Genomic DNA, 26,891 nt, shown 5'->3' with positions numbered 1-26,891 from the left:
GAGGGCGGCGCGCCCCCCGCTCCCGCCCCGTGCGGCCAGGCCTGAGCCACCGCCCCCCAACTTCCCGCCCCTGGAGGAGGAGAAGCCGGGACCCAATAAACTCGCCGGAGCGGGTCGGGAGGCGCGGAGGCGCTGGTGGAGAGGCTTCGGAGGGACAGGATGCCTCGGCTCCCCCGCAGAGCGCGGCTCCTCTTTGGTGTGTTGCTGCTGACGGCGCTGCTGGAGGAGGGGCGGGGGCTCCCCATGAAGAAGCCGTGGGGTCCCTGGCTCCGGCCTCGGAGCCACGCCAGGCTGGCGGAGGTGAGCGGTGGGGCGCGGGGCTGCGTGCTTGGTCCTCCTCCTGGCCCGTCCGCTCTGGCCGCGCGGGGAGTGGGGCTGGGATGCGAGCAGCGACCACCAGGTGCAAGGGCGAGGGCCAGGTGCGCGGGGCCTCACGAGCTCCCACTCCCCGGGCTGGGTAGCGCGCAAGCCTGGGATGCAGTTTCACTTCTGTGCTGAGTGAGGGGCTCAGACACCCAGGAAAGCCCCGGCTTCCTCTGGCCTCGCCCCGAACACACTTCTGCAGCCGCTCTGTCCAGGTGCGAGCTCCAAGGGTGCGGGGGTGGGAGAGGAGCGGGCGCTTGGGGCTTTGCCAGGTAAGGGGCCGGACTTGCAGAGGTTCGAACAGTCAAGGTGCAGCCTCTTAAATCTGCAAAGGGTTTGAGTCCCTTTGGGCAGGAATCGGGACAAGGTGAGATAGTAAGTGGAACCTCCCCACTCGCTGGGTGTGAGTAATCCGCCTGGGGCCTTTATATTCTTAAAAGCAGAAGACGTTGCGGAGATGTCCGGGAGCACGTTCTGGGCGGCCTGTGAGTGGGCCTTGGAGCTGGGTGTAGGACAGGAGTGAGACGTTAAAGAGTGGCGTTAGCCACGCAGAGAAACCATAGTCTGTCGAAACCCGTGTCCGCTGTCACCAGCGGTCCACAGTCCGGCTGTCCCTCCCTGGACGGAAGTGGACCGTTCATCTCCTTGCGGGTGAAACCTGCTAGACTTGTTCCAAGGTATGCAGGAGTGGGCCTGCGTGGTAGGGGTCCCGGCCCCTCCCCTTCACTGAGCTGTTCTAGGAGGAGCGCTGAGCAGTTCGTCCCATTTTCCAGCTGAGGACACCGATGGGCGCAGACGGGTGTGCAGGGCGCAGGGGTTAGGTGAGTGAGAGCCAGCTTGGGACGCGCTATCAGTGCCCAGGCTGCTGAGGCCCTCCAGAGGCAAAGGGAGGAAAGGGCCCCAGGCTGCACTTAAGGGGGCCTGTACGCCTTTTTTCACTACTGCTGCCCTAAGGAGCCTTTCTGACAATTTTTCAGCGCCCCCCCCACCATGAAAGTTTACTAACACAGATTCACTGTTCATGGATATGGCCGTTTGCAGTGTTACAAACCATTGGAGCATCTAAGAGTCTTTCTTGGCCTAGAGAGCCAATTTTTGCCCCAGTTGAAAGTACATCCTTTCAGCTAGGCTTTCTCAACTTCCACACCACTGCCATCTGGGGTTGCGTAATTCTTTGTGGCGAATTGTGGGGTGTTTGGCAGCATCTCTGGCCTCTACCTACTTGATGCCTGAAGCACCCCTCCCTGACAGAGCCAGGCTTTGCTATGTGCTCCCGGAGGGACCCCCATCCCTTGGGAACCATCGCTGTGGACAATCCCGAGCCACCGAGCAGCCTCTGAGCAGTCCCATCTCCTCATTAGAGATGGCAGGGGTCATAAAATGAATTGAACTGGCCGGGTTTTTTCTACTCATTTGGCATACGTACTTCCTTTGTTAGTGCTTAACAGCTTTGTATTGTAATTATTTTCAGTAGGTTTGCCAGATCTTTCCCCAAAACCAGCCTCGAGGATGAGTTATTTCAGAGCCAAAGTCATATCCCCAGCCCCAACAAGGCCTGACTAAGCCCTCAACAACATTTTTAAAAAAGATTTATTTATTTATTTTTAGAGAGAAGGGAAAGGAGGGAGAAAGAGAGGGAGAGAAACGTCTGTTGAGCTGCTTCTCGCACGCCCCTGCCTGGGGACCTGGCCCGCAATCCAGACATGTGCCCTGACCAGAATCGAACCAGTGACCCTTTACTTTGCAGGGCGACGTCCAACCACCTGAGCCACACCGGCCAGGGCTCAACAACATGTTAAAGCAAATTAGTGCCATGGAGGAGAAAAACCAGAGCTTGGAGCCCAGAGCCTGGGGTTTTGGTCCCAGGCGTCAATAACTCATGTGTGACTCACCTCGGACGGTTTCCTGGCATTTAAAACTTGGGCCTAAGTCATCTGCATGGTCCTGTCGAGCTCACACATTGTTCCACGTGTCTGTGCGTCGTCTGTGAAAGCTGTTACTCATCCAAGAGGGTAGCCAGGGAATTGTTGAGAGAACGCAGACTGCTATTCTAAGGCCTTGGGTGGTGTGTCAGGAATAGCCGACCAACCCAAAGAGCTTCACGAAGAAACCGAAGAACATAAACTCCCCGGATGTAAAGGTGCAGGATGGCTGAGGGGAGCGAGCATTCCCTGGGCCTTGCAGAGGGGGTGCAAAGAGTTCGCGTGATGTCATTTCATTGTCACACCATTACGACTTGGGCATCATTCCCATTTTCCAGATAAGAAAATCGACGCGCAGAGACCTGAAACCCAGCTGGGACTGGGAGCCAGGTCTGTCATTTCAGGAGTTACACTGGGGATCTTACCGTCTATCTTTGCGTGTCATGCCACAGCCCCTTCATCGAGACCCTTGATAAGTCTTGAAATCATTAGCATCTGGAACTAAACATGCCACCCCTTCTCTGGGCAGGCCTGTTGCCAGGCCTCCGTTTTCTCCCAGTGAGATGGAAACGAGAGAACCCGTTCTGTCGGATGAGTGCCGGGTGTGAAGGCGCAGCGCATGTGCATGGGCGGCACCATCGTCGCTGGGGGCTGGGGCCCGGCCGGTGTCCCACCGGACAAGGAGAGGACAGCACAGCTCTGCCCGGGGGGTCCTCTGTTAACATCAGAGCAGCAGCCTAACCGCCACCGTGCCTGGCATTTTGTTTCTTGTTATCCTCATTTTGGGGATTGACAGCGGATCCAATAAGTAACCTACGGTTACACAGCTAGTAAGTGGTGAGCCAGGATCTAAGCCCAGCTTTGCTTAATTCTAGGGCCCCAGGCACCAGTCCTGGCACCCACCACCTCCTAGGCAGGCAAAGGAAAACCGTGGGGTGCGGGAAAGGGGCGCTGGGGACTTGGGGCAGAGCTTGGGCCATGCTGTTAGTGTATAAGAGAGGGTGACGGAGATTCGAATAGGCAAGAGAAAAGAACTGAGAACAGCTCTCCAGGCTGCAGGGGCTGTCCCTCATGAAGGGGTCCCACATGAGGCAACACTGGGCAGGTCCCTGCTGCGGCAGCAGACTGAGTTGCCAGGGAAAAAGGCACTTTGCGAGGGGATGGGCTGAGAGCAAGAGCTACACACAGAGGGAGGAGCCTCCACCGACAAGCAGGTGTTTTCCTGAAGATTGGCCTTCTTCGGTGGGGGTCTTTCTAGCCCAATCTGTGAGTGTCAGAGGGGAACTTGAACCAGGTCCGCACCGTGCTGAGCCTGTGGCCTCACCTCTTAGCCACTCCTGCAGCTGCACACCTCTCTGGTCCTTGACTGTGACCCTCCTTCTCCCTCCAGACCATTCTTCTTGCTCTTAGAGCTCAGAATCACCAGAAAGCCGGTTGAGGGGGCGGGAGAAGGGCAGGACCGGGCAGGCCGCGTGGTCCCAGGCAAGTCTCCAACCTCAGGGATCTCAGTCTCCTAATCGAGGTCCTCCCCTTGGCACCCCACTGGGTTGTCACGGGGATCAAAGGGAAAGATGGATGTAGAAAGCAGAACATCCTGTTCTTGTGTCTTGTTCATTCCGTGCACTCACCACCCCAGCGGCGGGCAGTGACCCAGAAGGCACAGGCCCTGCCTGGACCACCTGCCTCTAATCCTGCCCTGCCAACCCCCTCTGTGATCCAAGCACGTTCCTCCCCCTCTCTGACCCTTGTCTGCCTCATCCCCGAAGTGGGGAGGATGCTAGTACCTGCCCAAAGCGGGGCTGGAGTCAATCCATATAGGGTGCTCGGCAGGAGGTGCTGCGTCGTTTGTGGGGCTCAGTGCAGAATGCCACAGCAGAGCGTTAAAGGAGGCACCGTGCCCTGGGCACAGGTCACACGGCATGAGCCACCCCTTGTGCTTGGAGACCGTGCTCTCTCAGGAGTACTCTGATCACAGTGAGGAGCTTTGAGGTCTCCATAGGGTGCCAGGGTGGGCTGGGGTAGACCAGCGCACACTGGTGAGGAGGGTGAAGCCCAGCCCCCTCCTGCCGCCTGTGGTCCTATAGCCTGGTGGAGGAGTTGATCGCTGTTCAGTGCAGGGTCTCCAGCCCCTCCTGGGAGACCGCAGGGGCTGTGCATGCAGCCCGGCTCTGCCCACACAGCCCGGGCCTCAGCAGCTGGGGCCAAGGTGGGGGGCGGGGGGAGATGCTGGCCAGCGCCTGGCAACTAGATTTCGTTGTCCAGAACAGGTTCCCGACCCTGAGGCGGAGAGGAGCTGGGAGACCAGGGGAGCCCTAGCGAGGCTGCAGCAGGTTACGGGCAGGCTGGTGCGGCGCAGGAAGGGTTTGCGGGTATGAGGGCTCTTGTGTTAACTGGAAACACATGGGTTAGGGCTGCTGGCCGAGCCTGGGGAGGGTATGTGTAGGCGTGCTGTGTGTGTGTGTGACAGAGACAGAGAAAACTGTGGCGGTCTATCTCCGTACAGGCCTGCCCCGCTTTGAGAAAGTTCACATTACGTCACTTCACTCTTATAGAAGACTCACATTAATACCTGTTTTTGCTAACTGAAAAAAAAATCCAAGAGGATTTTTGCTTTTACAAAGAAAAGGGGGAAGATACAGCCAGTGTCCAGCTGCTTGAGGGCATTCACTGGCACTAAGCCCGAAGTGCCAGCCTGCAGAGCAGACCCTCTCCCCCACCCCCAGCAGCCCTCAGCCAAAGGCTGGCGGAGTTGGTAGGTAGATAGCCCAGCTCCCCTCCTCTGGGGCAGGGGGGTGACTGAGGCGCCCACTGGGATAGCTCTCCAGTTTCCCACTTTGGTCACTAGCCCGATGGAGCCTTCTCTATTAGCTGCCTCGCTTCCTGACTTGGTCTCTCCCCAGCCCTCCCAACAGTGGTGTCTCTGGCTCCCCCCACCCCGCCCCTGTCCACACCCAGGAAGCCCCCCGGGCTGATGCATGGGGCAGGAGGCTCCACTGCAGGCGGGGTGTGCGTGGCTGCGACGTTTAGCCAGGGCTTTCTAGGCCCTTTGCTCATCATCTGGTCCAACTGGGCACCAGAGACAGCTGCGATTGAACATTCTCAGCACCTGCTAGGTTCCAGCCCTTTCCCATCACTGTTCCTATTTTACAGATAAGGACACTCACAGAAGTTATGTCCCCTTCCACGGTCCCACAGGTCAGATGCCAGCCACTGCCGGGACTCAGACCCAGGCAGCCTGACTCTGGGGCAGGGCTTCTTAACCGTAGCACCGTTGACATTCTGGGTTGGATAATTCTTGTCACAAGGGCTGTCCAATGCATTGTGGGATCTTTGACCTCTACCCCCTAGTTGCCAAGAGCACCTCTCTTTAGTTGTGACAATCACAGATGTCTCCAGGCGTTGCCAAATGTCCCCAGAGGAGAACCACTGCTTAACCACCTGCCCAGGAGGCGAGGGAATCCGAAAGGCTGCATGACCCTGAACTCGTGCTGCCTCAAGCCTGCTTGTCCCTGTGCCCCAGAGGCTGCAGACGGAGGAAGTGCCGTGCCTCAGTTTCTTCCTTGGAAAAATGAGGAGGTTGACTGTGTCTTCCACATGTAGAACCCTGATTTTAACCCTCCTCTCATGCCTTACGTTGGCACCACTTTGTCCAAGTGCTTTGGGGAAACGCCTCACTCACTCTCCGAGGCCTTCAAGTGGTCGTGTTTGGATATGCAGTCACAGGTGGGTTTGTGATCGGCCAGACCCCTGGCTCCTGAATTCCCCCCACTGCCCACAACTAGCCATTTTTGGGCCCACATGGGGTGAGCCCTGACCTCAGTCACCTCTCCCTCCCCTTCTCTCCCCCTTAGGTCTCAGCCTCCCCAGATCCCAGCTTTCCTGGGGAAGAGGAGCAGACGCTGCCACCATTCCCAGAAACCCGCCTCCAGGTGAGGCCACACACAGCTCTGACCCTGGAAGAGGCAGCCTCCGCTGGGACCCAGGAGGACACTCCCTTGCTGCTGGAGCTGCAGAAGTTGCCAGGATTGGCCAACACAGACTTGAGTACCCCAAACCCCAATATCCAGGTGAGAGCCACAGAAGGACCACGGGCCCAGTGACCACCTGCAGAGGAGCTGGGCTCAATGGCCCACTCTGAGGTCAGGCGCGGCTCCCGTGTGGGGTGGGAGAAGTTGACTACCCGTGCTGTCCCTGTGGAGTTGTAGACTGGGAGGACCCGCTTCTCCACTTTCAAGCTGCAGACTGTAAGCAACGAATGTGGCTCCCAGTCCCCAGCAAGGGACAGACGGCACCACCCAGCTGGGTGTCCTGAGGACCAAATGAGTGGAGAAGGCTTTTTGAGCTGCAGTGGGTTCCGGAATCTGGGGGGTGGTCTCATGGAAAAGCCTGAAGATCCGCTCCCCACCCAGGCCCAACCCCTTCCTCAGGGCAGCCCCCTAAAGGGCTGGGGGGGGACCGGGGGAATTCCAGGTTATGTACTCCACTGCCAGTGCTGAATCCCCAGTGGTAATCATTCCGCATTTTTGTGTAGCATCTATAGTTACAAAACACTTCCCCCAAAGGAGAAGAGTGTAGAACACAACTAACTTCGTTGAAAGTGTATGTGTGTGTGTGTGTGTCTGTATGTGTGTGCACGCGTCCACATGAAACCTGGAGTTAATCCCCAAAACGTTATCTGTTGGTGATGGAATATGGGCGACGCTCACTTGCTTCTTTCTGTTCTGCTGTTCCCATGCCCCCCAAATTTTGTTCAGTGATCTCAGATTCATTTATAATGATCTCAAATGATGTTTCTACAGTTCACTTTTACATAAATTATTTCTTATTACTTATTTCCCCTCCGTATGGTGGTAGAAGAGAGCCCCTGCCTTCGCTCCCCTGGGGCGGAAGCAGGGGATCTGCCATCTTTGCTCTTAGTTTCTGGTTCTACAATGAAGAAATGGAGGCTCAGGCTGTGAGTGGCCCCAGAGACTGTGCAGCCTGCAGGCTGGTGGAGCCAGAATTCAAAACCAGCTTCTCTTACACGAGTGGGTCTCTACCCTGGCACATGTTAGAGCCCCACCTAAGACCAGTTAAATCCATGTCTAAGGCTGTGTTGGGAGTCAAAAATCTCCAGGGGAGCCCTGGCTGGTGTGGCTCAATGGATTGAGCACTGGCCAGGGAACCAAATGATTGCCGGTTCGATTCCCAGTCAGAGCACATGCCTGGGTCGCAGACCAGGTCCCCAGTGGGGGGCATGCGAGAGGCCAATTGATGTTTCTCTCACATCGATGTTTCTCTCTTTCTGTTTCTCCCTCTCTTCTCCTTTCTCTGGAAACAAATAAATAAAGTCTTAAAAACAAACATCTCCAGGGGATTCTGATGCACATCCAGGACGTGCCCTGGGAGGTCAAGAACATTGGGTCCCTCCCCCATTGCTCCCACCCTCATCATCTTCCCTTTCCTTGGTGTCCAGCGCTGAGCCCTCCCTCACTGACCAGCCTGGGGTCTATCCCCCTGCAGGTGACCATCGAGGTGGTAGAGGACCTCCAGGCCCAGGTGGAGATGGACCTGTTGGCTGAGCCAAGCAGTCGTGGGCTCCAGGGCGCCTCCAGCTGGCAGCCCACCAAAGAGCTCTTCTGGCCCCTCTTCTGGGGGTACACAGAAGGTGAGGAGGTGGGGTCCAGTCTCAAGGGCAGCGTCCCAGGTGACGAGGAGGACTACCCTTCAGAATACAGCGAGGAGGAGGAGGAGGAGGAGGACTACCCTCTGGAGTACAGAGAGAGTGAGGCCCAGGAGAGCAACGATGAAGAAGATGACGACAGGGAGAAGGCTGGGTTCAGTGGGGCCATAGGCGGCTGGGAGCAAGGCTGGCCAGCCCCCAGGAACTGGGACTTCAAGCTGCTGGACAGTTATGGTGAGACTCCCATCTTGGCATCCCTGGCTGCTGCCCCTCGCGGTCTAGAGTGAAAATAGGGGTAGAGAGAGGGCTGAGAGTTTCCTGGGCAGGGGCAGTGGGGGGACCAGGAGCTCAGAGCTGCAAACACCACCATCAGCTAAATGGTGACATCGCCTATGGCTTGCAAAGTTGCTTCCCCCATTTGACCCTCACAGCAGCCCTGAGATCCCCTAAGCAAGACAGACATTTTTAATACAATAAATATTCATATCTGTGTTCCCAACAAATTGAAAATATTATAAATCCCACCACTCCCAATTGACCTCATTTTCAGACTGTGTGGGTTTGAATCCTGACTTTGCCACTTACCAGCTGAGTGACATCAGGCAAGTCACCTAACCTCTCTGTGCCCCAGTTTCTTGCCCTGTATATACTGAGAATGGCACAGCCCTCGCTACACAGGATGGAGTAGAGGTTATTAAGTCAGTTAATACATTTAAAGTGCCAGCATATAGTAAACATTCTATTGATTATTTTTATTATTTCTATCAGAAAAAACATAATACAGTCTATTCAGAAAATATTACCTAGAGCCTGCCAGCAGCCCCGCCCCTGTGACGGCCACTTTTATTTTTTCATGTTGCAGCTCAGGGTTTCCCTGGTGCAGACCATTTCACACATATTTGCGTCCATTCTCCCCATGGCCCTGGTGTTCTGTCATTGGATGGAGGTGCAGGCTTTTCCAAATTCCCCAAAATAATATAAACCAACAGGCAGAATTTTCATGACCTTCAGCTTTTCTTCCACTAGTTATCCTTAAACTCGTGGTGCTGGCCTCCGTGGGCCCGGTGAGACACAGGAGTCCCGGCTGTGTCACTAGTTTGGAGGGCTCCACAGAGAGCTCTGGGTCTCGGGCCCTGCACAGCCCGAGGGTGCAGTCCCGGTGTATTTCAGGTCTCCGACCAGGACTGGCTTCCTAACATGAGCAGCAGGGGCACTCTTTAATACCCCCAGTGACAGGGGAGTATTGTCACTCTGCGTTTTGATGGACATAAAAACTATAGCTCAGGGGTGGAGAGGGACTTGCTCAAAGTCACACCGACAGTGGCCAGGCGGCCTCCAGCCCAGCTGTCTTTGCCTCTTCGTTGCTGTGCTGACACAGAGTGTGTGGCCAGGGTTGCCCTCTCTCTGCAGGGCCACCTCCTGCTTTTGCCGGCTGTTCACTGCACAGAGGGGGTGAGGGGCTGACACCCAGCCCCTGCTCTGTGCACTAGCATTGGAGCCCTGGCACGTGCTGCATCCTGCTTAGGAAAGGGTGCCTTTCGCTCATTTTCTCCCATGCACCCTGTGGGCTGTGCTCACTCACCCCTGGCTCCCTGCCTTGACCCAGATTATGCGCTTCAAGAGGAGTGGAGCCCCTGGTCCCCCTGCAGTGCAAGCTGCGGCGGCGGCAGCCAGCAGAGGACTCGGCCCTGTGGCCATGCCTGCACTGCCACCAAGTCCCGTGCCTGCAGCCTGCCCCTCTGTCCTGGTGAGATGCGCCAAGGCCCCTGCATAGGGAGTGCCTTACACTCTGGGTTTGGTCCCCTGGGAATGTGGGCATGTGAGCCCTGTACCAGGGGTAGACTTGGGAGAGGGGATTCCGGGAGCTCACAAACATGGCGGTCCTGCCTCATCCTAGGTCTGTCCCAGATGCTATGGGCACCGAGAGCCTAGTGAGGGCTGGGCTCCCCAGCGGGAGCACAGAGGTGCCCTGGGACGCCACCAGCCCGGCTTCCTCTCTTCCCAAAGGCACCAAGGCTGAGGAGTCCTTGGGCTTCCACAGTGAGGAGGGGCATCCCCTGATCTACAATGCCACGGACTTGCTCGGCCCAGGTCAGTGGGGGGCTAGGCCTGGGGGGTGGGGGAGAACCTCTCTGAGGAGGGGGTTGAGCCTCAGGAGGTCTTTGCACTGCACGGCTGCAATTTTGCTTCCATTCACCGAGGCAGAGAGCACATCCTCCGGCTGAAAGGTTAGCCTCCCCACCAAGGGGGCCCTAGCATTTCTGAGCTGCCCCTTAGGCAGGCCCATGGCCTCTCCCAGCCTGGTACTCCTGCGGGGAGGGGCTTGTTGGGAGCCACAGAGCATAGAGACCACCCTATGGGGCCCATTCTCCCTGGAAGCAGGATGGCAAGGGGCCATTCTGGCTTTCACTCCTGGTCCCCCTTGGAGACTCCCGGGCAGGCTTTGTCTGGGAAGGGGGTGCCATCAGGAGTGGGTTGGGGTCTGCATCTCCAGGACTGCTCCTTCCAGTAGCTTGGAGCAGGCCACACTCTCACCAGCACACTCGACATCTGTCCCTGGGTCTCAGCTGTACCTTGCAAGGGGCCTGCAGCCTCCCCTGCAGAGGAGGCCCCAGCTCAACACTGTAGCTTCTACAGTGTAGAAGCTCACTGTGCACCGGCAGTGTGCTGGGGCAGGGGATTCCCAGAGGACCATGCCTGGTGCCTGTCCTCGAGGAGCTCGGGTCTTCGGGGTGAGACCCGTGGCCATGGTGAGCGCTGTGCTGAAGGTGTGCCCAGAAGTCTGGAGCACAGGAAGGAGCAATTTGTTCTGTGTGTCAGGCGTCAGAGGCCACTCTTCTCACGGTAGAGAGGTGAGTTGGGGAGCACAGACAGAGGAGGCCCCTGGGGGCCCTGAGTGGCACAGGGACTCACCGAAGGTCACGTGGCCTGAGAAAGGCAGAGTGAAGGACGAGAAAGGGCCAGTGGGTAAAGACAGGGTGGGGCCCAAGTAGGTTTCCAGTTGTGCGTATACAAAACAGTTTGTTCTTGTATTATTATTTAATTATTGTATTATTTCCATATGAACAACTGTAAACTTTCTTTTGCCCCACCCTGAATTGAAACACTTTCTTACCGTTTGGTTAAAATGCTCTCCCTGCCCAACCACGCAGCTCCTTCCCCAGGGCCTTGCCCACCACCCAGCACCTAAGGGAACAACAGCTGGCAGAGCAGAGGGCATCTAGGCCCCTCCTCCAGCCCCTGGCCAGGGTCTGTTTCAAACCATGGCCTCTTGCTTCAGGTTGCCCAGGTGTTGTGCGGGTGCCCTTGCCTGTCAGCAGGGGAGGCCAGGTCGGACTGCCCCCAGCTCTGGTGTGGGTCCTAATGCCCAACAGGCCACACCTGTGTACCCGCTGGGGCAGGCCTCCTCCCCACGCACCGGCCCTTGACCAGCCCCCGCCACACCACACCAAAGGGCTGACCGCACCTCCCCCACTTTCCCACCCTCTGCAGATGTGGACAGCTGCGAGAAGTGGCTGAACTGCAGGAGCGACTTCCTCGATCAGTACCTGAGCCAGGTGATGCGGGACCTGCCCAGCTGCCCGTGCACATACCCGCTGGAGGCCGCAGACAAGGCCGTGAGCCTGCGGGATGAGCACCAGGGCCGCAGCTTCCAGTGGAAGGACGCCAGTGGCCCGAGAGAGCGCCTGGACGTGTACCAGCCCACAGCTCGCCTCTGCCTGCGCTCCCTGCTGTCCAAGGACAGCAGCACCCTGGCCGCCCAGCACTGCTGCTACGATGCAGGTGGCCGGCTACTGACCCGCGGCAAGGGCGCCGGCGCGCCGGACCTGGTCAGCACCGACTTCTCACCTGAGCTACACTTCAAGGTGGACAAGCAGCCCTGGGTCCTGTGCAAGGGGGACTGGAGCCGCTACCATGCTGTGCGGCCCCCCAACAATGGTCGGGCCTGCGCTGACAACCCTTCTGAGGAGGAGTACCTGGCCCAGCTGCAGGAGGCCAAGGAGTACTGAGGAGGGGGCTGCTGGCTGGGGGGCTTTCCTGGCGCCCCCTCAGCCTGCGAACCCTGGCAGGTCAGCACCCGAGTGTTGGGTTGTGTTGGAGAGAAGGTTGAGGGGTGCACAGGCCCGAGGGTGCAGAGAGGGAACCCTGACCCAAGGCCCGGTGGTGCGGTGGGGATCTCTGGGGCCTCCCTCTCCTGCCTGCGAGAGGTGCTCTCCCTACCTGGCCGCTCAAGCTCCTGCCCTCCCTTGAGCTTGGCTCCCCTGCCCTGGGTCTGCACAGCCCTGTGAGCTGGGCCCTCAGGCTGCCACGCACAGCCTGGTCCCCACGACCTGTGGGGAGTCGCTCAGACCCCCAGCCCTGAGAGCCAGCCCTTCACCACAGCCACACCACAGCTGCCCTTTGTCAGCCCTGGGCAACCAGCCCTGGGCAACTAGCCCTCCTACCTGTGATGGGCTGCACCTGGCCCTCTTGCCCCACCATCAGCTGGGAGCCACTGAGCAGAAGGCTTCTCCTGGGCTGGGCGCTGCCTTTCAGCGGATCTCCTGGGCTGGGCGCTGCCTTTCAGCGGACACTTTAGTCTGGGGCTGGAGGCTAGCGGTGGACAGACAAGCTGAGGCGGCCGAGCCGAGGCAGGCTCTAGGTGGGGAAGGGACCACGCAGTTCAGGCCCCTTCCTTTGTCCAACCCACCTCTGTTCTGTCCTGGTTGCCAGAGTGGGCAGGGCTGGGAGATGGCACCGCCCCAGCTGTCACAACAGCCAGGCTTGGGGAGGACTCAGAACCAGCTCAGGAGTATGCCATGCTCCTGTGGCACGGCGATAAAGCAGTTCCCTGGGAAGGGGGCCACTTCTGTGGTGTGGACACTCCCGCCGTGGCCCACTTTGGGCTCCCTCGGCAGCGTCACTGAGTGTACTGAGCTCAGAGTGGGGCAGAGACGCGCACAGTCCGCTCTCCCAACACAGCTCGCACCTCTTCCTGCCTATGCTTGGCCCCAACCCACACTTCCTTGCCTTCTATGGGGTTGAAATGCTGAAACCCCGTGGTCCCTGACCACAAAGGCCTCCTCCACAAGGTAGGGGATTTCACTCCCAGCCCCTGGACAACTGCCTCAGAGCTCTCTGGGATCCTCAGCAATAAAGCACTTTGTTTTCCAGTTCTGTCTGATGCAGCTGTGCGGGGCTGGGTGGCGAACCTTTGCTTCCAGCCCAAGCTGAACTCCCAGGCCCCTCAGGTTGTATCTGTGACCACCTCAGCTGGCTGGGCAGAGGGAGCTCCTGGAGGCAGAGATTAGGCCACACCCACGCTTGTAAAGAGCTGCCTGGGAGGCACCTTCACTCTGAGTTTTTTGGTCAAAGAGGTTAATTGCATTTATTCCAGAGGAAGCAGCCCCACTTCCCCAGGTAACTCACTGCAAGGGGATCCGACACAGAGCTGCCCCAAGGACTGTACCTATGGTGGCAGGGAGGGACCTGTGCCTCGCCTTAGCTGGTACCCTTACCAGACACTCCATGATCACTCCTGGCCTTTGGGGAAGGAAGGAGACATGTCAAGGAAACAGAAAGTAGAACAAGCCTTGACCCATGTGGTTTAGTTTGTTGCGCATCGTCCTGCGAAGCAAAAGGTCACTGGTTCGAATCCCAGTCAGGGCACGTGCCTGGGTTGTGGGTTCAGTCCCTGGATGGGGCACATACAAGAGACAGCTGATCCACGTTTCTTTCTGTCTCTTTCTCTGTCCCTCCCCTTCTCTCTAAAAATAAATTCTCTAAAAAAAAAAAGGAAAAAAGAATGAGGCAAGGTGTGTTTCAAGCTGCCACTTGGAGAAGCCCAGAGAGCCACACGTTCCTGATTAGCATCACACCTAGAGGTAAGTTTATTAGTCTGGTCATGGACCACAGTGTGAAAATACCTCGGGCAACAGATAGAAGCCAAGCTCACACTCTCTTTCGGCTGTGGAATTCAATACAATTAGCATGGATATGTTTTCATTATTTTTTAGCAGAAACTTAATAAAAGTAAGAGACATCCTAGAGCACAGGTGGCAAATGCAAGGACTGTCCACCTTGTTTTATCCAGCCTGGTACCTTGTTTCTACCCCACAGCAGCGCCGAGCTCCTTGCCCCTAGTTAAGGAGTAGTTACATTTATACAGTCCTAAAATTACATTCAGCCCTTTGAAGGCAACCGCGAGGCTGATGTGGCCCCTGGTGAAAATGAGTTTGACACTCCTGGCCTAGGGTCTATTTTCACAGAAGACTGCAAATTCCCATCCTTTCTTTTCTTTTTTTTTTTTTGAATTTATTGATTTTTTTTGAGAGGAAGGGGGAGAGAGAAAGAGAAACATTGATTTGTTGTTCCATTATAATGTGCATTCACTGGTTGATTCTTGTATGTGCCCTGACTGGGGATCGAACTCATAACCTTGGAATATCGGGACAACTCTCTAACCAACTAAACTACCTGGCCCGGGGGCTCCCCTCCTTTCTAATATAACTTACCTTGACACTTACACATGCTGTCTGAATTTAATCTGTACCTCATGGTGGTTTATCACCCAAACGGTATTTGGCCAGTCCCATCTTTAATCTGCAATCCTGTGACACACTAAATCGCTACCCTGCCAGGCCACAGATGAGAGAAACTTAAGAGGAAGGGGCCGAAGGGAGCCTTGCAGGGGCTGGGGAGTAGGTCAGTTCTAAAATGGTTCGGACTCTGTGGAGGAGAAAGACACTGCAGGTAGCTGCAGGCCTAGGGAATACCTATGTGTGGGGAGAACGTGAGGGAGAGTGCCCAGCCCCTGTGGAAGGGGGCATTTCAGTAGCGGCTGGTATCAGAGCCAGGAGGGGCCTCTGAAATCAGAGGGTGCCTCTCCCTACTCTGATCCGGTGCCCATCACGTCACCAGTGTGATTTACTCTTCTTCCTGTCCCAAACACCGGGAGACCCCCTGGCCACGCATGCCTTAAGACCACGGCAGCTGTTTCCCACTGAGCTGCTCCAGCCACTAAGAGGGTTTTGCCCAATTTTCCCCCTCTGGTTAAAGGGACCTAGTGTAGGTAAGACTGGTCAAATTGCATTCTTCCTAGGCTGTGAAACAACCAACAGTGCAAACGCCGTCAGGTCCTGCCGACCACCCTTGTCTCCCGGAACACAGGATGCTTCAGATCCTTTGCCCTGTTATTCACAAAAGGGACCCAAGGGTGCTTCTTTGGTTCTCCCATTACAACTAGATTTTCTTAACATGCTGAGGCACTTCTCAAACTTAATTCCTGATAGCGAAATCAGTTGAGATGTTTATTGAAATGAAAGTTCATGCCCTGGCCACGTGGCTTAGTTGGCTGGAGGGTCTCGTCCTGTAACTGAAAGGTTGCAGGTTCAATTCCCAGCCAGGGCACATGCCTAGGTTGTGTGTTCGATCCCCAGTTGGGTTGTGTATGAGAGGCAACCAGTCGATGTTTCTCTCTTTCACCCCCCTCCTTTCCTCTCTAAAATCAATCAAATTTTTTTAAAAAGTGAGCAAGTTCATGGGCTATGCCCACTGGGTGAGAATCTAGAGGTGAGGTTCACTTTATGCATTTAATAGGTGGTTCTTAGGTGAGGTGACTTCTTGGCCTAGGATTTGCAATTTGGCCTACTAAACACCTTTTCAAAATATTAATTCTTGCTCCAGGGAAAATGCTTGGGCTCATGAGTACAGAAGTAGCAGGTACTGTTTGCCGAGTGCCGCCAGTTGCCAGCATTCTCTAATGCTCTCACGAGGCACCTGGTATACCCACAATGCAGTTGAGGAAATTCATCCCGTTTGTTAGGAAGTGGCATATTTTCAGTGCCAACCCAAGTCCAACCAAGTCCACGGCTTTTAGTTGCATCGTTCTGCCTTGTAGACGCAGTAGCTAACTGCAGTCAAATGACAGTAGTAAAAACTGGACCAGCCATTGGGCTGGTCCTGGGGGCGTGGCCTGTCTGAGTATGTCATGTGGCAAACACTTGGCTTGGTGTTTTGGTGTTTGTTTGTGTTATTAGGAAACTCTACCTGGGGACTTCTTATTAGTACTCTTTGGTGGAACTGGTAACTCTCCAGCCAGGTGTGAAAAGGCTCCTTTTTTGTCACTGGTCTCTATTAGGAGTAGGGTCTGTGTTAGGAGGGGCCTGTTAATTTTAGCTCCAGTCCAGGTTTTGTTTTTGTTTTTAATTGCTCTTATTGAGGAAGGGAGGACGGGAAACACTGATGCGAGAGAGAAGCATCGATTGCTTGCCTTCCATTCGCACTCAGATTGGGGATCAAACCCACAACCCAGGCATGTGCCCTGACAGGGAATTGAACCCTCAACCTTTCAGTGACAGGATGACGCTCCAGCCAACTGAACCACACTGGCCAGGGCCAGGCCAGGCTTGTTATCAACAGGTGTCTTTTTGGACCCCTGGGAAGCAGATACAATGCAAATGAGTTGGGTCAGGCACTTGTTTGAATAATTCCAGACAAAAGTGGCTTTTGGGGGTCTGCATGATCCCAGTTAGTGCTTCTTTTCTGTTTTAACTACACGTTCTGGCCAAGTCACTTCGGTAGAATTCGCCTGAAGGCCTGCCACCTAATACAACAGGCAAAAATAGAAGGAGGAAAATAGCTGTAGCTGCGGGAGGCAGTGTCTGGACTGGCAGTCACTGACTCACCCTGGGGGCAGGATGCCAGGGCAGGGCTTGCCTGGGGTGGTCGCCACCCCTGCAACACAGCTGGGTGAGCCCACTAGCGCACACCCCCAGCACCTCAGTAGGCTTGTTTAATGCAACAAGCTGTTGAAAATATTCATTTCTTCCTCTCTCGGGGGGTACTGAGGCCTGGAATTTCCTACACCAGGAGGGATGCCTAACATGCTAGAACTTCAGCAGCTGTGTGGAAGTGAAGCCAATGACAAGGCAGTAGACATAGCCGTTTGTTTCCTTACAGTATGTCTTCCCTCTGTCAGACCCTGAACCAACCACTGTCCCCAGGCTGCCTGGGGAGGTGTGGGAAAAGAACACTCAGGGCAGACTAGACATGGGAGAGCTATGGGAGGTGGAGATCACTCCTTCACATGGCAAAGAGGATGAGGAAGGCCATCGTCAGGCCAAAAAGCCCCCTGGCCTCTCAGAGGGCAAAGCCCAGAATAGCCTAGAAGAGCTGTTGCTTCAGAGAAGGGTTCCTGGCATCACCAGCACCATGAGGTTCCCAAAGACAGTCTCAATTTCAGCCCCTGGGCCCGGCAGCCCCTGCCCCAACAAACTTGGCTGCCGTGGATGTTCCTTGAAATGGTGCTGGCTTGGAAGCTGCAGCTAGAAATAAATGAGGTCAGGGGACCTGAGGCACTCACGTCAGTGTGTCCACCACCACAGTGGCCGGCTCAGCAGCCGCAGTGCTCCTGACCCAGGGGTGGGGCAGACTTAGGGCAGGCATATGTTCTCAGAACGAGGCTGTAGCAGGAGAGCTGCTCCCGGCGCCCGGAAGAACTAGACGTAGTGGTTCAGATTTGAGCGCCAGCTCTGCATTTAGGGCCCTTCTTCCAAATCCCAACTCTGCCAGTTATCAGTTGGGGGTTGGTTATTTTAAGAAATCCAAGGCTAAGGTTCTTGTACAACAGAAATGATAGCACCTACTGTATTTTGCCGTGTAATGTGCACCCGTTTTTGTGCACATTACACACAAGATTGTTATACCCATGTGTAACGTGCATCCTTATTTTTATCTCAAAAAACTAGGGGAAAAGTGCACATTATGCAGGGCAACATGGTATTTCATTGGGTTCTTAGGGATTAAATGAGCTAACACAAGGACACTGTTAAGAGTCATGTCTGGTTCATAGTAACTGCTCAGTAAACAACTGTTAACTCAAGGTGTACAGTTCTGTCACAGGGCGGGAATTTCTGTCCACATCTGAAATCACACCTGGTGGTCACCCATCCTTGTAAGAGGTTAAAAGGCCACCGAGAGCGGAAAGCCCACGATGCCACCTCCACCAGTGACGTTGGCATAGGTGATCCCAGAGCCCAATCCGCCTTCACTTTTCCCTCAGTGAAGGGAACAGAACTTTTGGCCAGTCTGCAGCATGCTTGGTGATAGGCACATTCCCAATTACATTTCTCCAGAATGGAGTCAAGGCCTTATTCCAACCTTCCAGTTTTCTGTAAAATTCAGAACCTTCAAGGAAACTCTTAGTAACAGCCATCCAATCCACACAGGATCCACATAATGCACATTTTTTAAATTACGTTTATTTAGCATATGTACACGTAAAAGAAATCGCCCTCTAATCCCACCCAGCAGAAAACATGCACAAACCCAAGGTACACGTGGAGGGAAGGGCCCCGGCCCCAAGTTAGTGGTTGGGATGGTGCAATCCTGTAAGTCCAGCCTCAGTCAGGGGAGGGCTGGACTGCAGTGTCGGGCAAGCTGAAGCTCCCACTGCCGGCCCTAAAGCAAGCGTGCGCCGTAGCCGAAGGTCTGTTTGATGCCCTCGAAGTAGTAGCGCTGCCAACCCTGCCGTGTCCTCTCCTCCTCAGGGGCGGGAATGCCTCGGCCTTCCATGCACAGTTCAGTCTCTCCATTCTTGTCAGTGAAGGTCAAGGTGATGGTGGCAAAGTGCCCTGAGGAAAGGCAGAGGGGAAGAGAGGTTTCAGGCCAAGGGTTTGAGACTATGGGGAAAATTCTGGGTTTACTGGCGGTAAGTATGCTTGCTTACCTTCTGGCCAAGATTTAAACCTCCACTTCATCACGATATGTTTCTCAGGCACCTAGAATAACCAAAGAGGTCAGCCATACTTTAGATCAGCGATTTTTTAACCTTTTGCATCTTTCACCTCACCACACACATAAACTAATTGCTAAAATTCTGCAGCACACGGAACAATATTTTTGCCAATATGACACACGTACACACGTGCGCACACACACACACACAGGTGTGATTTTTATTCAGTTCACACCAGACGGCTATTGTTGTAATGACTGTTATTTTTTTATCTGACAGTCTAAGGGAAAGCGGTCAGTGGCCTGACTAAATAGGCAGGAAACGCAGGTTTTAAAAATTCTGTAGCACGCCGGTGGGAAATAGCCGCCACGGGCCCTGGCCAGTTACGCTTGGCTGCAGCGCTGTCCCAGTGCACCAAGGCTGTGGGTTTGAGCCCCGGTCAGGGCACATACACGGTGCAATCAGCGAATGCATAAGTAAGTAGAAAAACAAACTGATTCTCTCTCTCAAAATCAATAAATAAAATTTAAAAAAAGAAAAAGAAAATTGCTGCTATATATTGATATATCCAAGCCTGGCTAGACAGGCTACCTGCCTCTCATACGGAATCTATCACCTGTGCAGTTATACCGCTTATGAGGGCAAAGTGGACCACAGAGGAGGTAGCTTCTGCAGTGACACTGCAGTAGTGCCTAGTCCCTCCTCTTACTAAGTTGGGCCTGGTCAACTGTGCCCAGGCGAAATTTCAGTGCAGCAAATGGAAAGCCGTAAGCCACCAATATACATAGCCTTTCTTCGTTAGTTCCCCTACGAAGAACTAATTTTCACTCCTTCAAGGAGAAAATTCTAGCTAAGCAAGAGAATTCAAACGGCAGCATTCTCTTAAAACAACAACAACAACAACAACAAAATGAAGTGCTACTAACCAGAGAGTAAAGGCTTAAATTACACCCGCAGAGCTGGGGAAAAGGAAACGTTACTCTTCTGACCAGGCAGGGGGTGCATCCTGGGCTTGGGGCTCGCAGGTACTCACCAGATCAGTGAATTCCCCAGTGACATTGCCATCTACCAGGTGAAACTTCCCTCCTTTGTCTGCTTCTAACACTGCAGGAGCATGGGTAAAGGCCTGAACCAGCTGCAGTGGGGGGAGAGGAGGAGAAAACAAATGAGGTAGGGAGAAGAGGCATGGCTCTCAGTGGGGTCCAGGGACATACGGCAACCGAGCCCTGCATGCCCCAGCTCTCATCCCAAAGACACCGCCTTGTCCAACGACCAGGTTCAGGTTCTATTCTGTTCCACTACAGACCACGCTTTGCTTTGAGTGATTTGGAATCCACACATTACTTCAGCCCCATTTTCTAAAAAGAATGATTCCCAATGGTTCCCACTTAGATGACCCCAAGCTAGTATAGGTGAGAAAGAGGAGGGCAAATATACTTTGAGTTTTGAGTTGAACTAAAGCGGGTGTTCCTCTGCCTCTGCTTGTATGAGGAAAGCCTCAAGGTCCCACTCATGAGGACTCCCTCCGCACGCAGAGCGGATGGGCCCACAACCCAGGTTGCTGGGCGTGGCGGGTGCCGTGAGGCCGAAGGATAGATCACACTCACCTCTTGGGTGGTAAGCACTCTATAGAGCTCCTCTGGTGATGTCAGGAAGGTGTCTCTAAGGGTGATCTTACAAGTGGGGATTCTGACACCAACTGGTGTGGCCTGGGCTTTTGACGGAGCAGATTTAACCTGTGAAGTCACAGTGAAAATATAGTCAGTTTAGAGTAATGACGAAACCTCAATTAACATGGCTTCAGGGACAAAAACCTGCCATCTACTCTCACAAACTTTTTCACTCCAAGGGAGTTAGGGGGAATTTGTGTGTATGGGTGTTTCGTTCATAAGGGAAACTTTTCTGGAAAATTCTCAATTTCCATGGAAAACAAACACTTCAGGTGAGGGACGACTGAGATTGTTTTAAGACCCCATCAGCTGAAGGACACGTTACACTAAACCATCAGGCACTTCTGAAGAGCACAGTGTGGTTCCCCAACAGAATCTCTATGCCTAAACAGCCAGAAGCAACAACCCCAACCATGCCCCCTTCTCCAAAAACATCCTTCACCGTGCTGACAAAGGACATTAGGGCTGAAAACTGAGTGCTGACTCCAAACTATGCAAGTTCCATTTCCAGAAAAAAGTATTTGCTCACCCTGCAAATGGGGTGAAATCGATCAATTTCCTGATAGGTGAACCTAGTGATCTAACCCAATACCTTGAACAAATCTCTAATATTAAAGTATGAAATACCAACACCCCAGTGAGAAATAATACTGAAGACATATATGGGTGAAGACCATCCTGTGTTCTCAATATAACTGGTGTAAAATGCAACCAAGAGCCCTGGCTGGTGCAGCTCAGTGTATTGAGTGGTGGCCTGCAAACCGAAAGGTTGCCCATTCAATTCCCAGTCAGGGCACAGTCGGGGTTGCAGGCCAGGTCCCCAGTAGGGGGCGCACTAGAGGCAACCGACTGATGTCTCACGCATTGTTTTTCTCCCTCTTTCTCCCTCCCTTCCCCTCTCTAAAAAAAAAAATAATAAAATCTTTAAATGCATAAATACATAAATACATACATACATAAATAAAATGCAACCGAGAGTTAGACTTTAAATGGATTCCATTTGCTCTAACAATAGTTACAAATGAGTAAAAACCAGGTGAAAGACTGGTAGATGGACAACTACATAGTGCACACTCTAAAAAAGCTGTGGCACAGAGGTTAGGGTTGGCAAGAAAGCTGGAATTAAGGAGGCAGCAGTGTCTCGACTACCGTTCCAGAAGGCCTCCCACCCCGCCACATGGAAAGACAGTTTACCCTGGGCTCTTCAGTTTTCAGTGCTGGCCGAGTGGTTTGGTCTACTGACTCCCCATTCAGTGTGGGCAAGATCATGCCCTGCGTGAACTCTGAAAAGACAAAAATTCCAGCTCTTGGAAGTTATTTCTTATAGAAGCTGAGTTTTGGGGCTTCAAGCAACTTAACAAACATGGCCACATTAACCCAGAATGAAGTAATGACCAGGAAAGGGTCTATCTACTTCCCATCTTTATCTTCAGTCTATGCCAGACAGGTATCTGAGTGTAGGCTATAGAACGTAGTATGTTCACTGGGATTAGTTTAAAACTGATTCACCTAGAAGCATTACAACTTGTTAAATGTATGTGAAGTCTGTCGTGGACGGTACCCAATGAATGCAGTTGCATTCTCAACAAGCCTCAGAGTGGGGAAAGACCCACGGATGCATGTCCAGTGCCCATTCTCCACTCCGCCTTACCGCTGCAAAGCAGCCAACAGCTAGTTATGGGATCAGAACACCGGGTCCCACCTCTGTGCTGGTTCCCTCTGATGACCATCACACGCACTCCACCAGAGGAACACAGACGGGCAGAACCGCAATTCTAGGGCAGGGCTGAGCTGGTCAGTGTTCTAATAGCGCTCTAAATGTCCCTGGAGAATGCACGTTATAGATGCTCCAGGACAGGGCCCGAGTAGCGAGTCTCAGGAAGCCAACTCTTTAGATCTTTAGTGCTGTTCGACAGGAATATAACGCCAGCCTCAAGTGTATTTTAAAATTTTCCAGTAGCCACACAAAAAAGTTACACAGGTAAAAATAATTTCAGTAATTTACTTAACCCAATATACCCAAACGATCACTGCAAAACATTACCAATATCAAAAAACTTGGTATTTTAATTCTTTTTTGTATCAAGTCTTCAAAATCCATTGTATTTTACACTCAGTGTACATCTCTTTTTGAACTAGTCACATTCCAATTGCTCCACAGCCAACATATTAGACAATGCATCTGCAGATCTTTCCCTGACTCGAGTTAATAGACTGTCTTCAAGATGAAACAAGCCCCCTCCCCCAAAATCTTTACCCATGTGACAAAGAAAGGACTGTCAAGCCCCGTAAGCAGCTCCCAGCAGGTGGAAAACTGTCTCCTCAAAGCGTACGCAACTACTCAAGGGATACCTGTTTTGAGGGTGCTGATGTAAATTCCCATTGCTTCTCTGAGAAGTTTCACCCCTTCTTCTTTCATTAAGGCCACGAGATTTGTGTCAGGCTCATCTTTGGCAAGGCTCACACTAATCTGAGTGAAAGATCAGAAGTAGGTAGTAAATAACTTGAGGGTACCTACACTGTGGAATGTGGGTGCTGAGCAATCAGGTAACTGACGTTTCCAAAGGAAATGTGTGAGAGGTGGGGTATCTGTGCGATCCCCAGGAGTGCTCCTTCTCAAGTTCTCTCTGCCAAGGCAAAGGTGGCTGACGTTAGAACCCACGTTACTAGCTAGAGCAAAGTTACTACGTAAGTACCAGCTGCTCGGGAAGCTCCCAGTGGACCGCTGACCTAGAAAGTCACCTGCAGACTGGGGTGCTGAATGCCTGGGCTTTGATTTTGAACGGTAGCTCACTTTTCTCCCCTGGGAGTAAGAGGATGTGGAAGACTCAGGTGAGGACTTAGGAAGCACGAACCTCTACTTCATCCACGCTGTTTTCGTCAGACAGATTGGGGATCTCCACGTGTCCCTTGGACTGCACTCCAGACTTCGAGGTACCTGTCAAAAGCAATGCAGTGTCATCTCCTCTGAAGGAAAAGCCGTCTGCTCTGGAGCCCTTCTACTCCCCCGCTCACCCTTCTTTTGGCCATTTGAACTGACCCTCTTTACTCTGAGAAAATGTGACGCACCAGACACACCCAACCTTCCCCCTCGGGAAAAAATGTCTTTCCTTACTGAATTTTTTGGAAGCAAGTGTGTTATTACTGCGTGGGACCAAGACCTGCGTGAATTCTGCCAAGGAAGACTTTGGGTCAATAGCCAATACAGTCAGTTCTGCTAGAATGCTTATTTTGAATATACAGATCTGTTCCAATTAGGGGACATTTGATCATAACGTGAACTTTCACATTTGCTTACGTCCATGAGGAACACTAGGTGAACAAGCACTGCTCGGCCAGTGACCTCAGCGCTCTGCACCTACTGTAAGCCATGCCACCCACAACTGGTGTTACGAAGTTCCTTCTGGCTGCAGGTGACCTCCCCTCCTACCGCTGCGCGGATGCACCAGCTGCAACTCCCGAGGCCCACTTTCCCGCGTACCCTCCAGGTCGATTTCAAAGTGAGGCCCCACACTTACTGTATTATTTATGTTTTTCTAACCATTTTACATACTTAAAACTGTCACCAATTTTTACATTCCTAAATTTTTAAAAACACGTCACTGATGTGGCTTTTGGGTATTGTGCTGTGTGCCTAACCCTCTTTTTCCAATAGGCCTCGTGGTTTTTATCGAGCGAATTTGCATAGCACAGGGATTTTTAGGAACACACGTGTCACACGGTGGCAGAACCCGCTACACCTCAAAGTTAATCAACAAAACACTTACTTGTTTTCACTTCACTAAGCCCCTTTTCTCAATCTATGAAAACAGGATGGGGCAAGATGGTATCTGAGGTTCTTTTCGGACTACTGTGCTTTAGTAGTTAAAAAAAACCCCACCCTGATACAACTACTTTTCCCTTCTTTATTACTGTACGAGAAGCGTTCACTGAAGCACAAATTTATTTCACGCTTTGCCCCGTGCACATACTCTGTTAGCTCTAGGGCTTTGTAAAACTCAGCCTCCTCACTGAAAGGCCCTTTAGTGGGGCGTACCCATGGTCCTGACTCTTTGCTAGCACCACAGAGGAGACAGTAAACTAGAACAGAGCTGTCGCACATCAGTCACACGTAAGGCTCCCTGGCACAGTGGTCTGACCTCTTAGATTCGCTGCGAAGCCAGTATGTAAGACCAAGACGGAAACCCCCCTCCCCACCTTTAAATCACCCAAGTGACAACAGAAGCCAGTTTGAGGAGGTCACCTAACGTGTACTCACACAAACCAAGCCCCCAAAACACAGGGGCACGGCTGGCTCACCGGTAGTGACCCTTGAGGAGCAGCGAGGGAACCTATTTAGTGTCCCGTGGTGGCAGAGAAATTTCAGCATGTAACACCGCTTTCCACAGGGCACCAACACAGCACCCTGTCCCTCGAAAAGGTCGTAAGCCCTCAAAATCTGTCCTGCCCAGCTCCTGGACAGGTCGCAGAATGCAGTGAACCTTCTTCCCGACAGCCCAGCAGACTCACCTGTCCAGTTGAGTTTGACGGACCACTCATAGAAGAAGATAAGTTTGCCTTTGCGATTGTTAATGGACGCCTCTCCGTCAAGCTTGTTCACTTCTGTCACCTCGCACTTGCCTTCCTCATTTTGCACCCGCACTGCCAGGAAAAGCGTTTTCAGTTTTTCCGTGGACCAATTTGAAGCATCCCTCTCTGTCCTGCAACACAGAAACAAGGCTATGGACCAGCAGCCAAAGAGAGTGCTCCGCCTGCTCCACTCAAGAGGCCTGACAAACAGTTGGAGAACAAAAACCCCTCGGTCCCGCTCCAGGACGTCCACAAACGTGTCACTCTGTTTAGGAAGACAAGGAGTTACATACTGTCCGTGAAGACGACCACCCCACAGAAGGGTCACAAACTCAAGCAGCGTAACGGTGCAGGGACTGCATCTGACACCTTCACGCAGTGCCACTTGACCAAGGGGGACTGTGCCCGTCTTGCCGACGTTGGGAACACTGCCTGGGCCCTGCAATGCATAGAAAGTCCTGGAAGGAATAAACCAATAATCTTGACCCAATTAGCACAGTGTTCTGATCTGTCAAGTTCAGGTTGTGCTGTGAACTCCCTTGGCAGTGTGCCATAAAAACAATGTTTAAGTCTAGGGCTTCAAAAGAAACAAAAAGATACAGAGGCGAAATCACTATGTCTACTAACCAGTAGAAAAAAAAACCCAAAAAGCTGCAACAAAGTAAAAACACAGTGACAACATTATGAACAAAGTTCAGTGGAGTTGAAAAAGAAGGAAACTACTTCTGGAAGACTTCATGAAGGAGAGCAGGCTTTCAAAGAGCAGTCAGCTTCTAAAAGCACGCTTGCCCGGCAACCAGGGGCAGTCCCCGGAGTTACAACACAGGCAACCTAACAGATCCGGGGGAGAGGCCGGGCGTCTTCGCCGCCACGGAGCTCCGAGCACCTGGAGAACTCGTTCCGAACCTCCGCTTTCCGGGCTGAAGCTGCCGTTCCTACGACCTTAACTTTCACCCGCAAACCTCGAAACAGGCATTCCAGCCATCCCGTCCCCGAGCCGTGCACAGCAACCTCCCAACACAACCCAGGGCCCCCGTCTGGGTCTCACTGTCTCCTCGGACCACGTGTGGGGACTCTCTCTCTGCTCGGGTTGGAGACAGAAGGTAGGGGGTTATGTTTCCACCTCTTTGAAACCTCTCCTCTGGGGCAGCCCTCCACCTTGCCCCTAACCCCCTAAACACTTGCAACGGCGGCCGGAGGAGGCATAGGCTACGGACAACGGCAACAATTAGAACCCACCCCCATCTCCGGTCAGGGCTGCCTCGGCCCCAGCTTTGTCCCGGCCGAGGTTCCAGGGACCCCGCCACCCTGACCCAGCTGCAGTGCCCGCTAGCCCTCACCAGTGCCAGTTGTTGACGTTGGTGGCGTCCGCCCGCTCCTCCACGATCCAGCGTGGGTCACCCTCACCCCACTTGGCCATCGGCTTTCCTACTGCGCCGTCACCAGGTCCCGAGCAGCCACAGCCACCACCTCAGTACTGCCTGGCCCCCGTCGCGCCGTCACCAGGTCCCGAGCAGCCACAGCAATCACTTAAGCACCGCCTGCTCCCAGCCGCCCGGCAGCGCCTGGAAACTACTAGAAGCGGCCGCAGAACCTTCTGGCTCGCTTTTCCCTCCACCCCCCGCCCCCTCCCGGCCTTAACTTCCGGCTCCTCCTAACTCCCACCCCGTACTTCCGTTCCACCTCGTCCGACCTCGGCTTCCGCTGGTGCTAGTGTTCTTTCAGGCTTCCTCGGGTTCTCCCCGAAGGGTCCCGAAATGCAGCGGCTCATTCGACCATTCCTAATCTGTAGGGACACAAAGAACACGTCTCATTGTTTCCCCCGACCACGAGTCGGCACTGCGGAGCCTCCTGGGAGTTGTAGTCTTGTAGCGTGACCCGCTGGATGAACACGGAAGGTCGCGTTAAAAGTGAAGGAAAAGCCTTAGACACCGTGCGCCGGAAATTGTGGGAGCTGTAGTTAATAAGCCCCTGGCTTGTCCGGGCAG

At 53.6% G+C, this 26,891-nt stretch overlaps 2 protein-coding genes and 1 long non-coding RNA gene across 6 annotated transcripts; 1 reads left to right on the top strand and 2 right to left on the bottom strand.

Annotated features, from left to right (window-relative positions):
- Window positions 1–93: 93 nt before the first annotated feature.
- On the top strand, window positions 94–17,733 carry ISM2 (isthmin 2). Of its 4 annotated transcripts, XR_008427391.1 has the most exons (7): window positions 94–300; window positions 6,137–6,352; window positions 7,788–8,181; window positions 9,554–9,694; window positions 9,955–10,038; window positions 11,440–12,017; window positions 13,724–17,733. XR_008427391.1 is itself a non-coding variant. In XM_053928872.1 (6 exons), exons 1-6 carry the CDS (start codon window positions 160–162, stop codon window positions 11,955–11,957), a joined length of 1,494 nt encoding a protein of 497 aa, XP_053784847.1. In that variant the 5' UTR covers window positions 94–159; the 3' UTR covers window positions 11,958–12,018. The 4 variants fall into 4 exon arrangements, 3 of the variants coding, with proteins under 3 accessions (XP_053784847.1, XP_053784848.1, XP_045057575.2); XM_053928872.1 differs by lacking the exon at window positions 13,724–17,733 and having other exon boundaries at window positions 11,440–12,018; XM_045201640.2 differs by lacking the exons at window positions 94–300; window positions 13,724–17,733 and adding an exon at window positions 5,024–6,008 and having other exon boundaries at window positions 11,440–12,018.
- On the bottom strand, window positions 12,329–12,633 carry LOC139441049 (uncharacterized). Its single transcript, XR_011651451.1, has 2 exons — window positions 12,520–12,633; window positions 12,329–12,488 (listed from the first exon to the last, which is right to left on the bottom strand). It is a non-coding gene; the product is annotated as an uncharacterized lncRNA (long non-coding RNA).
- Window positions 17,734–18,168: 435 nt separating the features above from the next.
- Window positions 18,169–26,537, bottom strand: AHSA1 (activator of HSP90 ATPase activity 1). Its single transcript, XM_024568166.4, has 9 exons — window positions 26,244–26,537; window positions 24,844–25,034; window positions 23,190–23,272; window positions 22,687–22,804; window positions 21,529–21,617; window positions 20,272–20,400; window positions 19,698–19,799; window positions 18,656–18,707; window positions 18,169–18,560 (listed from the first exon to the last, which is right to left on the bottom strand). Exons 1-9 carry the CDS (start codon window positions 26,321–26,323, stop codon window positions 18,388–18,390), a joined length of 1,017 nt encoding a protein of 338 aa, XP_024423934.1. The 5' UTR covers window positions 26,324–26,537; the 3' UTR covers window positions 18,169–18,387.
- Between the last annotated feature and the right edge of the window lie 354 nt (window positions 26,538–26,891).

The sequence above is a fragment of the Desmodus rotundus genome, chromosome 7 (genome assembly GCF_022682495.2).
Source record: "Desmodus rotundus isolate HL8 chromosome 7, HLdesRot8A.1, whole genome shotgun sequence".
Taxonomy (NCBI): domain Eukaryota; kingdom Metazoa; phylum Chordata; class Mammalia; order Chiroptera; family Phyllostomidae; genus Desmodus; species Desmodus rotundus.
The sequence above is the reverse complement of the archived record's forward strand: the minus strand, read 5'-3'. Positions and strand labels throughout refer to the sequence as shown.